The sequence below is a fragment of the Chelmon rostratus genome, chromosome 17 (assembly GCF_017976325.1).
Source record: "Chelmon rostratus isolate fCheRos1 chromosome 17, fCheRos1.pri, whole genome shotgun sequence".
Lineage (NCBI taxonomy): Eukaryota > Metazoa > Chordata > Actinopteri > Chaetodontiformes > Chaetodontidae > Chelmon > Chelmon rostratus.
In genome coordinates, this window is record NC_055674.1 from 18383516 (window position 1) to 18396358 (window position 12843).

The following is a 12843-nucleotide window of genomic DNA, read 5'->3' on the forward strand; positions in this document are numbered from 1 at the left end:
CGTTTCTGCTGGCATGTCTGCCTGCCAGATTACCCGGTGACTGAAAGGACTTTGTGGGATTACTGTACATGAGCCTGTCTAGAGGCTGAGGTGGCCCCACTCTGCGTCTAGAGGGGGGGTGAAGGATGTTCTCTGATGGTTGTGCCATCTCACCTAAGGTAGTTGAGGTAGACCACGATGCTCACAGTGGCAGCTCACAGTGTGTACTTTCAGCCTCATATCGCTGCCTTTCTTGTATTTCCTTCTTAGATTTTTTAAACAAATACTGAAGTTTTGGCAGTACAATGTACAGCCTGTTGGCTGGGATCAAATTGTGTACGCTGGGAGGTTTCTTTTTCTCCAGTTTCTATCAATGGTGCAGTGACCACTGTGTGACGACTGCCTCCCCGGTAAAAAGCCTGCTGAATGCGACAGCACCACATACAGTACGTGGAAACATAAATAGCACATTTGCCCCGACTGGACCACCGCCTGAGTGATGTACATGGCAATTGGCGAGTCCTTTTTGTTTTGCTGGATTATTGTCATTATGATACCAGAGTGCAGCACTGATGTTTTAAGCCTTCACAATGAGCATTTGCACATTTCCCTCTTATTCACTCTCTCTATGAATGATGGTAACAAAGCCTCCTGTACGCCTGCCCTGCAATCATGCCAAAACCATATCAGATAGTATTTAAAGCACTCTTATTCAGTGAGCACTGAGCTGTATTTTCCCTCTTCATAAACCAATATCAGGAGCAGTACAATTTCCAGTGATGAAGCGAGTCAGGTGGGCATTTGATTATTGCTACTGGAAATTAATTATCAGTACAAACATACATAAAGGCAAAGACAAAAAGCATGACAGCCACCACAAGACATCAGTCAGAAGCATCTTCATTCATGTGCTGACCAACTCCTGACAATCCTACAGCAAAATGCATTCACCCTCCTCCTTGCTCGCAATTGGCTGAAACCCTCTGCCAGAGGAAATAAACTCCAGACAAGCTCAGACTTCACCGACAGCCAACTGTGCAAAGATGCCATCTGGCTGCATCAGCTTGAAGCCAATCATGCTGCAAGCCATCTTCATTCTGCAGATTCCTGTCTGAAAAGAAAATGTCCCTTCATTCATGAGCAGCAAAATGAAGCTCCACAAAGTCCACTTGACCAGTGAGATTAGCAAGCAAACAAACAAGTCTCCACCTGAAGGACTTTAAAATGACTGAGAGAAAGCATTGCATTGCAGATGACCAAATGCCAACCTGATTTCAGTGCCTAAATACCCCTGATCAGCATCCTGCCCTGTGCTCCCCATCTGACAGTGTGTGTTTGGCTACGTCATGAGGTGGTCATACGTCATGATACCACCCTGGTGGCATCTGTCTAAAATGCATTGTGCCAGAGGCTTCTTCCTTTTCACTTTTGGCACAATATATCAACCGCTGGCAATATGAAAGTATTTGCACCCGACGCTCAAACATCTTCACCTTGCTCACCGCGTGCTGATGCTAATTGGAATTCTGGGTCATTTTTGAGGTGACCACTAAGTTTGTCCTTCAGAGGAGCGGGAGCCGCTCACCCTGGCACGTTAGTGGATTAGGTGTGAGTCGGTGACTGTGTGTGGATTAAAGCTCCATTCAAGAGCGTAAGGATTCCCACTGGCTGGCCTGAGTCTCCAGAGGTCCAGTTCAGAGAGAACTGTAGAGACTGACATAAAGACATAAGAGAGAGGACATAAGACTACAGAAATGGAACCTCTCATCATAAATAATAGTGATAGTGAGGTATTCATTGGAATGTCTGAGCTGATGAAGTTGCCACTCATGAGACATATATTTATTATTATATATTATGTATGCAAACACATATTTTGTGTTAGTTTGTGTCTTTGAGAGGACAAATGAAAAATATTCATTCCTCATCTTAAAAAACAGTATAAAATATTTTATTGACATTGTGATACTGAGACACACATGCAGTATGAAACAAACACATCACAACACAAAGTCCCATCTAATCAAAATCTACAGTTTACCTGTCGGTCTAAATAAGGTCATCGCATCTGCAGACTAAATCTAAAATCTAAATCCTGCGACGTTTACAGCAGCTAAAGCCCCCTAATGGAGCTGGAGGAGCTGCGGTTGAGCGGCTAAAGCCTGGTCATTGACGTCAGTCCATGGTTGTGAGAAGCCCAGAAAGGTGCTAAGCAGGAGGCATCTTACTGCACAGCAATGAGGCCAAATGTCTACCATAAATGCAGCACACCATCAAAGTAACTCTAAGTTACAGAGTTGTTGTAATAGTTCAACACACTACTCTACTCCTCTCACAGGTGAGTGATGAGTCTAACAAAATGAACTTAAATCACATTACAGTATAGTACATTCTTGGTTTTATTGTACACAATAAGAGAATTTCACACTGAAAAAAGTCCAACAAACAGAGAAAACAAGCACAGAAAACTGGGGAAACCCTGACATGTCCTACAGAGCACAACACTGAGGTTAAATTACAGGCAAACTCTGCAGATCTCTCATCCCGCTCACATGTCATACATGTTCATCAGTCTTTGCCAGCGGCAGAGTCAATGGATGCTGAGGGAAGCGGATGGCTTCGCTGTTGCGCCGCATGTACGCGTGGCCGCTGATGGGGTACCACATCTCTGTGAAGGTCAGGTTGGCCACGGTGATGGCGCAGCGCCCCAGAACCTTGAAGCCTGACTTGCGGTAGAAGGGAACGAGGAAGTCTTCGCACATCAGCACTGCTCGGCGCACGTTGGGCAGGCAGCGGAGATATTGCAGGTAGCGCCACATCAGAATGGGGCCCTTGCCCTGCTGCCTGAAGGTGCGATGGACAGCGAGGACGTGGATGTGGACGGTGGAGCCGCAGGGCTTGTGGAGAGTCAGGGCGTCCTGGAGCAAAGAGATCATAAGTGCTGATCACATATATGCACGCATTTGTTTTGGAGAGGTACGTGATGAATTGGAAAGGTGCGGGACGTCCTACTGTAGTGAGTCTCTCCTGGTCCCAGAGTGAGCCGATGATAAAAGCCACCAGCCGGCCCTCCTCAAACCAGCCCATGGACAGCTCCGGACACAGGGTGAGGAAATGACGCACCTCATCCAGGTGGAGGGGACACTCACCTGACACTGAGATAAATGCTGAGAGAAAGACACAGAGAGAGAGAGAATTGGAGTGCGCAAAAATGGCTTGGCGCGACTTTTACGCACACTAAAGGCAGCGCACTCCCCAGTAAAATTGTGTGCTGAGTGTCAAATATATTCTTAACACAGTCTCTTTAAAATGAGACTAAAAAAAGATTATCTGACCGGTCACTATATGAAGTGTAAAAAGATAAATTGATCTGTCGATGCCACAGATGGTTTTACGCAAAGCCCTCCATCGGCGTAATGCTTCTCTTTACTCAGCCAAACTTCAGAGCGGATTTTTCCTTCAGCAGAGCGAATTTCTGCTTCAACACTACAGGATAAGATGGTCACTCACCTTCTCGCTCGATTTCGAAGACGCTGATGGCATCTTGCGTGTTGAGCGGCCGCACTTCGCTCGCGGGGAGCGTGTGTCTCCTTTGGATGCCGGGCGAGACGGAAGGTGTTGGCTGCATTGGTTTAATGAAAGGCTGCGCGCCAACAACGGACATCCTACGATTTTATACACTCTCTCTCTCCCCAAACAGCGTCTTTCTTCTTCCTGTCCTCTGCCGCTCAGCAGGATCACCTCTGTCGGGCCCTGCGAGGACAACAAGGTGGTTTGTGTCCGTATTTATAGGACAGCTTTGCCGGCTGTGATTCACCAGCTAATTTGCATTTGAATATTTGATGTCAGTGAATGAATGAAGGTCGCAACTGTGTGTTGCAATTAAAACGAACCCTACAATTAACTCCGCGGATTGTTGCCGTTTGGTTTTTGTCTGCAAAACGAATTGACAGATAATAAACGACTCGCTATGAACCTCCACCTCCGGCCTGTTTATGGCAGGTTTGCGCCAGAAGCAGTTTTTAAAAGTTTTATTCGGCAAAGCGCCGCTAAAATGTTCAGAATAAACTACATCTCAAGTCATCTCAAGCAATTGGCCAGTGAGTGAAACATGCATCTGTACAATTAAGTGGCACAGCTCCTAGAATTAAGACCACTGTACACACAATGAATAAAACAATTAAGAAAAAACACCAGCTAAACAACAGAAACAAACGCCACCCTGCGCGCTCTGCTGCCACCTCTCCAACGCATGAACAGGCCACAGTGACACTTACCGGAGGATGCTGAGGCGTATGTCCTCCTTCTCTGTCTCACCGCGACAGACGTCTCTCTTCATTATGAAGTGATTATTACTATGAGTCACATGATGGAGGATTACAGAAGTTGTTTCCACAACTCGGCGCATTACCGACCCTTTATCTCCTGGCAGAGTCAACGCGTCCACTTCGACCAGTAAATAATCACACGGCTTGGATCTGAAGCCTTTAAGAGTGCAGTGATTTTTTGTGTGCAGCAGTGGCGAAAGAAGATCCTTTAATTAAGAGAAGCGAGACAAAACTCCACGTGAAAGTCCTACTCCAGTGTATCATCAGCAGACAAATCTATTTCATTATTAGACTGTTAATACTGATGCTTCAGTGTGTGAACAGCATCTTACTGTTGTAGCTGCTCGGGTGGAGATACTGTAGTCTGAACTACTTCACTGTTAGTTTAGTCCAGTGGTTCCAAACCAAGAGGTCTGCCCCTCCAAAGGGTCTCAAGTTAAATCGGAGGGGTTGTGAGATGATTAATTAGAGGAAAGAAAAAAGTAACTATTTGTTTCTGGCTTTTCTTCTTTCTTTGTGAAATGTTGGATAATTTTACTCCTTTAAGTGAGTCTGTGAAGTCTACAGAGAACATGTCTCTCTGTGGGACTGCTAACACCTCACTGGCCTCATTTGGACACTGATCTCTCTAAGATGTCACAAGCCAAAAAGTTTGAATTAATCTTTAACAATTAATTGTGTTCTTGAAGTTTTTTTTAGTCTAAACTCTTAATCTTAACGACATTTCCATCTAAAAGGAAGTAGCAGAAAATGGATACGAATATTTGGCCAAATTATCTTCTGATCAGTCAGCTTCTAAAGAGGGCGACATCAGGACAGAAGAAGAGGAGAGGAACAAGCAACCCGAGAATGAAGAAGCACTTCTTGAGAGACTTGGCTGTCCTGGCAGATTCATCCGAGAGTCACACCATGAAGCAGCAGCCTCCCCTGGCTGATTCTTCAGTCCTCATTCTTTGGCAAAATGCCTGAGGTCATATTTGAAAATGTGATTCGTGTGATTGCTGCATGACATCACTAATCTGATGACTGAGAAGTGATAAAATGTGCAGAACATCATGAACTAATTCACGACTGATCACTGTGCAGTCCTGAGCATTTTGAATGGAGTCTCTACTGCTAACAGGTGACTTACAGTGTAAATACAATGTGAGTGGATTGGGCTCCACAGACTTTAATGTATTATTTAGCTCCTAGCTCATAAACTGTACATGTCATGATAACGAGCACTGGCACAGTTGATCGATATGCAATATTGAGCATTTTGAAACATGAATGGAGTTTGTAGTGTGTACAATAGCAGGGATATAAATACAGTTGACGTCTACTGGATTGTTTTTAAATCTTAATAACTCAAAAAGTATAAAAGTTATCTATAAGAAAAGTCATAGCACCCATCTACAAAGAATCCTGCGCGGTTTGACATATCAACCATTGTGGTAACATAAAAGCTGCAGCCGGACATAAAAATAAAAAAATCAGATTCCCACTAATATCTTATTACATATGCAAATTTATGAATACTTTATGAAAATACCTTCATGAAATTAGGCATGGTTCAATATATGAACAGTATATGGAGCATAAATGGGTTTGGAGTTTTGAGAGTGAAAGAAGGCACAGAAGATGATGAAGAAGAAGAAGAAGAAGAAGAAGAAGAAAGCAAAAGAACATGCGTGTGATTGCTGCTTTCTGCACTCACACCACATAATTACAAGTCAACAACTGACCTACTGTCAAACATTTGAGAAACCAATACTGTCAAAAGAGCAACATTTTGTAGCACTGAGGCAACAAGGCAGCTTACAGTCACGTTTCTATATGCAAGCAAACAATCCTAGCATAGGATTGGAAAAATACTATTTTAGTTACAGTTCAACTAATACAACTAAACTGATTCATACGACGGACAAACTGTTGATTGCTGGAAAAGTCAAGAGGGCTGTGTCTCTCATAATGATCTGTTCCTTTCAAATATTGCAATGCCATGATTGTAGCATCTGGAAGCATTTTAAACAGCTAAATACTGGTCCAGCGGAGGATAATGATCATCCGGACAGGTGTGCACTCACTGGATGAAGAGCAGAACTCGATCAGAAGGTTTACGTGTATCTAACGTGTGCACGAATGGATTCGTCTATCTGTGATGCAGCTCATCTCCCATTCAGCTTGCTGAAGTAGTCTATACTGGAACTTGCTATTAAATAGACCTGCAGCTCGACAAGGAGGGGTAAGGCAGAGTAGTGCTTCTTACAACCTTAAGTAGGGTGGTAAAGAGAGCGTTGGGGGTCCAACTGCTGGTGTCTGCTAGGGTTTAGGGTTCAGAATAAGGTCAGGAATATACTGGGCTTTCTTGCTTGCATGCTGTGTGTGTGTTTGGAGAGAATGGATCTATCCAGAGATGAGCTAGATGGGCAAGAAGAGGGTCCCTATTCAAGCTGGGATGGTCTAAGTATTTCTTGTTGGGGTTGAGAGGTGATACGTAGGTGGGAGAGCAAACGTTAAGGCTTTTTCTCTTCTACTCCGGCTGAGGCGCTGGTGTCTCATTGGCATTGTTGTCAGTGATCTTGTTCTCCAGCTCGTCGTCCGACAGGAGGTCCAAGGAGGTTCCCTCCACCTGAAGCGGACGTCTGCCGGAGCGACTGGAGGAGAAGCTGATGGGGCCGCCACGCCTGCAGGAGGAAGAGGAGCAGAGGTATTTGATCAGAGGCAAAAGAGCAGAATAATGCAAAACTGCTCATTGTCCATCATTCATTAAGATAACATACGCTCTCTAGCAAACTCAGTATTTATCTCATCTGAACAATTCAACCCTCGCAAGACTTGGGAATGAGACCTGTCCTCGAGCAAGACTTGATCAGACACAATAACAAACAGACCAGATCAAAACGAAAGGTAAAGACACCTTTCCATAATCTTGTCAGACACTGAGAATAACAAGCCTGTAAGTGGGAACACAAGCACTTCTTGTGGGCGTACATTGACAGTGTGTTTCATGGCTGCCAGCTGCAGCGCTCTCGCTCAATACTGGACCACTTTCAGAACTGTTTCCCCATTAGTCACTTAGAAACAAAAGTTTTCCTTTAACTATTTGTAGTTGAATGCGACAGACTATGAAGAAAATAATCAATAGACGCCAACGCCATCCTTTAGGACTGGCACATACATTGCTTTTAGTCCACTTTGATCACTTGGCTGAAATACCGACAGCATCAAGTTATCACAAAAATAGACATACATGAATATAGCTTTCTGAAAAAGAAGAACTGTGAATGTCGTACCTGAGGCGGTTCTTGAGTGTGTGAACCTCGCGGCTCAGACCCTCACTGGCCTCAGTGGCGTCGTCCAGCTCCCTCTGAAGTTTCCTGCGTGAGGCGTTGGCCCTCGTGGCCTCCTCCTCCGCCTCCTCCAGCTGACGCTTCAGCTGCTTCATACGAGAGTTAGCCTTTTCCACCTGCACACACACATACACAAGGAGAAACAATACATCACAAAGAATTACTAACACGTTCAAAGGCCAGCGGGCTGGGTTTCTGGTCTGGATTGTAGAAAGGTGGAGGACGGCTGTATGTGATGTAATGGTGGATACCTATGATTAGAGGATGGTTGTGACGTGGGGCTAAACAGCTGGTGGGTGACTGTGGCAAATATTTGAAAACAGCTCATCACAGCAGTGTTAATGTCAACAGTGTCAGACATACTTGTTCTTTAAACTGGTCGGCATGGCGACGCTCATCCTCCACTTGCATGCAGATTTCTTTCAGCTTCTTCTCGGTCCTTCTCACAATCTTGTTGGCTGCTGCCCGCTCCCTTCAACGGAGAACAAGTTAAGTTTAGGGAAACAAAGCAAGAGTTAGCGTTGAAGTAAAGTCATATTTTAGCGCAGTTTGTAGTTTTTGAACAGCTTGGTACAGATAATAAAAACAGTGTATTGAATTCTCACTTGGCCTCCTGCTCCAGCTGTTCCTCCAGCTGTGCTATCTTGGCCTCCAGGGCAGTGATGGAGGCCTTGAACCTGCTCTTCACGGAGCCCTCCAGCTCGCCCAGCTTGGCCCGCAGCTCCTTGTTTTGACGCTCCAATTGCTGCCGAGCGTTTTCGCTCTTCTGGGCTGTGCTGCGCTCCGCACTCAACTCTGTGGTCAGAGTGTCCACCTGAGGGAGAGAGAGGAGAAAACGTATGTAATATGTGAGGATTTCAAGTGATTTATTTTGCACAGGTGAAATTAAGATTTGGTAGTCCAGTGAAAACAGGGTTGATGTTTGCTAGTTCTGCCACCTCACAGTACTGTTCCAACATTACACCACACCTGCATCGTAGTCTTCCTGAAGCGGTCGTTGAGCAGCTCCATGTTACCCTGCTCCTCTTCCAGCTCCTCCTCCAGTTGAGCAATGCGAGCCTCCAGCCTCCTTTTCTCATCCATCAGAGCAGACCTGACGCACGAAGAGGAACAGAAAAATGTGTCTACAATCATCATCTCTGCATGTTGACAGAGAAGACCCTGCAAATACTTTAGGTCACATATTTTTTCTGGAGTCAGGGCTGGATGTACTGGCTGAACTCCCACAGATATGCATTAGATGTAAATTGCACAGGAACTATTTGCTTCACTGCATGGGGGAGAGACTTAATATAACTCCCTTTGGAAGAAGGTTTTTGACAAGCTATTGCTAAAAAGACAAACTAAGTCTTCTGAATGTTTATCCTCTGGGCTTAGTGACCTCAGGAAGTGAACGTTCTTTAATTATTATTGGCCTGTTGAAGAAAAATGATGCACAGACTTCATGGGATGACGGCTTGCCATGGTTTAGAAAAGATAAACAACTTCAGAAAAAAAGCTTTATGGCTTTCTTTCTACTGTTTTCTGAAGCACAATGATGTGCAACAAAGTTTAGCACAAGACATGTACTCTGATATAATAATCCCCATTCAGTATAATCGAGGAGGTGCATCTGTCGACAGGTGGGTAACTTACTTTCCAGAGGTGCTGTTTGAGATTTCATCTTGCAGCTCATCCCGCTCCTGCTCTGCGTGGCGTCGGCCTCTTTCAGATGCTGCCAGGTCCTGCAGAGAAAGGCCAAAGGTAAAATGCAGGTAATAGCACATGTTGAGAGGGATCACTATATAAATACAATAAATCCATAACCCACAAATCAACACCTTCCTGCCCTAACTATGTACACTGTAACTATGTAACACCAGCACCATCCCACTGTCCTGTACCTCATGTAGCTGTACAATCTCAGCCTCCAGACTCTTGAGTTTCTTCTCATTTTCCTTGGAGATGGCAAAAATATCATCTCTGGAAGCTCGGGCATCTTCCAACTCCCGCTGGTAGTCCTTCATTTGAGCCTGAAGGAGAAAACATATTGCTGAGAATGGCTGCTTACTGTATTCAGTGTATCTGATTCAAGCATAAGTATCTAATCCGTACCTGTAACTTGCGCAGCTGTTTGATGGCTTCGTCTCGAGCCTTGTTGGCTCCCTCTATGTGACTTTCTATATCCTTCAAATCCATCTCCAGCTTCTTTTTGGCAGCTACAGCCAAACCTCTCTGCTTCCTCTCGTCCTCCAACTCCGCCTCCATCTCTCGCACCTGAGGAGCGGGAAGTACAAGTTGCTAGTGTGGTGGGATTCAACTGTTGATAAACTGCTTTTGTGTAACAGCACTCGTTATTCTGTACCTGTTTGACCAGCGCTCTCTTCTTCTCATCGTTCTGGTCGTCCCGGCCCTGAAGGTCTCTCTCATACTGGGCCTTCATGGCCTGCATGTTGACTTCCAGACGCAGCTTGGCATCCTCTGTGGCCTGCAGCTCATCCTCCAGCTCCTCCAGCTGAGTCTTCATCTCCTCCAGCTGCTGCTCCAGAGTACGCTTGGACTTCTCCAGCTCGTGGACCTGACGGGGAGGAGATAAATAGAGGACGTGAATCCGCTGCTCAGCTGTCAAAGCAAACCATTCCTGCTTTTTTGGGCACTCACATTCTTGCCCACGTCGTCCTTAGAGCTCATCAGATCTTCCATTTCAGCACGAAGCTGCTTGTTAATCCTCTCCAGCTCCTCTTTGGCCTCCAGCGCCTCGTCCAGAGCTCTGGTCATGGACAGAGCTTTGGTCTCCTTCTCCCTGGCCTCTGCTTCGGCACGGTCACGCTCCTCAGCGTAACGAGCCGAGATGCTCTTCTCCTCAGCTAGCATCTACAGAGGAGGAGGATTCAACATTTTAGGAGAATTCCAATGAATGATAAAATACTGAAATCTATCTAAACTGTGAAGATTGTGGATTAAATTGCAGATCTTCACTCCGTCTGAAGCTGTTTTCCAGAAGAAGTATCTGTAAAGCAGAATATCCTCAATAAAGTGTGCTCTCACCTGGTCGAACTTCTTCTGTTTCTTTTCCAGGTTGGAGACGATCTGCCTCTGGTGATCCAAGTCTACAGTCAGATCATCCAGCTCCTGCTGCAGACGAGTCTTTGTCTTCTCCATCTTTTCAAAGCCGATGGTCTTCTCTTCCAGACGCTGACTCGTCAGCTCCAGGTCCTTCTGCAGCTTCTTCTTCGTCTCCTCCAGGCCGTCTATTGTTCCAACATCATCCTCGAGCTTCTTCTTGCTCTCTGACAGCTGTGAACAAGAAGAAGAAAAAAATTCAGAATACAAACCAACAAAAATATGATCTAAGTATGTTTACCATGCTAGAGACCACATGTCCTACCTGAGCCTGTAGGGTCAAAACCTGTTTCTCCAGATTCTTGCGCGCCTCCTCATCCTCCTCCTGCTGCTCCTGCAGAGTGTTCTTCTCCTCCTCCAGCTGGCGTATGCGACTGCTGAGGTTGAGTTTCTGACGAGTCTCCTCCTGGAGCAACTCCTAAACGAAAATGAATATTTGTCCAGTTAGTTTAACAGAAAGGATGCATTCAGCGTGGATCGATGAATAATGCTCAGATGTCACCTGTGTGTCTTGTAGCTGACTGTCTAGTCCAGTGACATCTTTGGCTGTCTTGATAACCTTCCTCTCTGCGTCTTCCAGCATGGCAGACACGTTGTCCAACTCAGTCTGTGTGTAGAGGTACAACAGTTAACCAGGTTATCAATGTATTTACAAAATGTATTTGTAAAACATAAACAAGGAAGAATAAAATTCTCTGCTTGCAATTTCATCAAGAATTATCAAACCCAAAGTTTCCTAACATTTCTATGAACTCATCTACAAGTTTTCTCCACATTGTCAAATCGACAGGATGCTTGTAATTCTGACTAATCATCACATTTGTTCATATAAATGGTTAAATTAAACGTGCACAAACAAAGTATTTTCACTCTGGTCTGATACAACATCCAAATTTGGCAATGAGATGTGGTTGTACATCAGTTTGGTTCACAACCTGCATATTATTAGTAAAAGTCTATCTAAAATATAGAGTAAGTTCTCATAATTAAGAGACAAATAACATTTTGTATTTTTCTGTTGAAGAGAAAAATGATGATGAGCATTATGTAACTAGAAGTTTCTGACACGAAAGCTGAAGTTAAATCATTAATGAGAATATTTTTTAATGTTCAGTTGTTTAAAAAACATATTGTTTATTGTCCCACATAACTGCTAGTTCCAACCTAAATACAGGAATTACATCACTATTTTGGGGAAAAACAAAAGATGAATTTCAATCGAGCTATTATTTAATGTATAAGTAGCTGATTTCACTCCATCAAATCAAATGTGTTTGAATCTCCGGCCCTCACCTGCAGTTTGTGTGTGCGGTCGGACAGTTCTCCTTTAGCCCTCTCTCCCTCCGTGACCCTTGCCATGAACTCCTGCAGCTGAGACTCCAGTTTCTTCCTCTTGTGTTCAGACTCAACCTTTGCTTGCTGCAGGCACTTGACCTCGGTGGCCAGCTCCTTGTTGGCGCTCTCCTGGCTCTGCTTGGTCTTCTCCAGGTTGGCCTTGAACTTCACATGATCAACAACAAACATTAGTGTGTGATGAAGCGGCGTCACTTTCTCTGTGGTGGATTTGATAATCTTGTGACATCAGGTTATAGACTGTGGAAAGGTGTGTTACCCTCTTGGCCTGCTCCAGCTGTTCAGACAGCTCCTCCAAGGCAGTGGAATGCCTCTGTCTCATCTCCTGGATCTGAGATTCATGATTTTTAGTCTCCTCATCAATGGCCTTTTTTAGCTCTGCAACCTCCTGTTCACGCTTGGTCCTACAGAGAACAGGGTCACAGAAAAGTCTAAACTTCCCTGTTGACTTAATAATAATAATAATATAATTGGCTAAATGTTGCTCTGTCTATAATATTAAGTAAAATGCAGAATACAGTACCTAAGTTCCTGCTGGGCAGCGGTTGTGTCAAGGGTGTCCTCCAGTTCGGTCTTAAGGGCCTCAAGCTCTTCACTCAAGTCCCTCTTGAGTTTCTCAGCCTTGTTCCTGGCCAGTTTCTCTGAATCAAGGTCCTCCTGCAGCTCAGACAGCTGGGCCTGCAGCTCCCTCACCTGTTTCAGAGCGTTGTTCTTCTGGCTAACCTCGTCTTCCCCCCTGTGAACCA

General features: G+C 44.8%; 2 protein-coding genes across 4 annotated transcripts in view; both read right to left on the reverse strand.

The window, feature by feature from the left end:
* Nucleotides 1-2505: 2505 nt before the first annotated feature.
* Nucleotides 2506-3643, reverse strand: LOC121620336 (serotonin N-acetyltransferase-like). Its single transcript, XM_041956353.1, has 3 exons — nt 3490-3643; nt 2992-3146; nt 2506-2897 (listed from the first exon to the last, which is right to left on the reverse strand). Exons 1-3 carry the CDS (start codon nt 3641-3643, stop codon nt 2535-2537), a joined length of 672 nt encoding a protein of 223 aa, XP_041812287.1. The 3' UTR covers nt 2506-2534.
* Nucleotides 3644-5545: 1902 nt separating this feature from the next.
* LOC121620335 (myosin-10-like) overlaps nt 5546-12843 on the reverse strand; it is a 57198-nt gene continuing 49900 nt past the window's right edge. For all 3 annotated transcript variants that reach the window (XM_041956350.1, XM_041956352.1, XM_041956351.1), the window contains 16 exons: nt 12621-12833; nt 12357-12501; nt 12038-12244; nt 11247-11351; nt 11010-11162; nt 10670-10918; nt 10283-10495; nt 9987-10199; nt 9737-9898; nt 9526-9654; nt 9278-9366; nt 8612-8735; nt 8248-8456; nt 8006-8114; nt 7586-7758; nt 5546-6976 (listed from right to left, as the gene is read on the reverse strand). In XM_041956350.1, coding sequence (XP_041812284.1) covers nt 6823-6976; nt 7586-7758; nt 8006-8114; nt 8248-8456; nt 8612-8735; nt 9278-9366; nt 9526-9654; nt 9737-9898; nt 9987-10199; nt 10283-10495; nt 10670-10918; nt 11010-11162; nt 11247-11351; nt 12038-12244; nt 12357-12501; nt 12621-12833 — 2647 coding nt within the window. In that variant the 3' untranslated portion in view covers nt 5546-6822. The remainder of the gene's footprint in view (nt 6977-7585; nt 7759-8005; nt 8115-8247; nt 8457-8611; nt 8736-9277; nt 9367-9525; nt 9655-9736; nt 9899-9986; nt 10200-10282; nt 10496-10669; nt 10919-11009; nt 11163-11246; nt 11352-12037; nt 12245-12356; nt 12502-12620; nt 12834-12843) is intronic.

What these genes read in the sequence shown, in the direction of transcription:
- LOC121620336 (XM_041956353.1), bottom strand. Translation starts at nt 3,643, where the DNA reads ATGTCCGTTGTTGGCGCGCAGCCTTTCATTAAACCAATGCAGCCAACA. An exon ending in CTTCGAAATCGAGCGAGAAG is followed by an intron (nt 3,147 to 3,489) that starts GTGAGTGACCAT and finishes TCTTTCTCTCAG; the next exon opens with CATTTATCTCAGTGTCAGGT. An exon ending in ACCAGGAGAGACTCACTACA is followed by an intron (nt 2,898 to 2,991) that starts GTAGGACGTCCC and finishes TCTTTGCTCCAG; the next exon opens with GACGCCCTGACTCTCCACAA.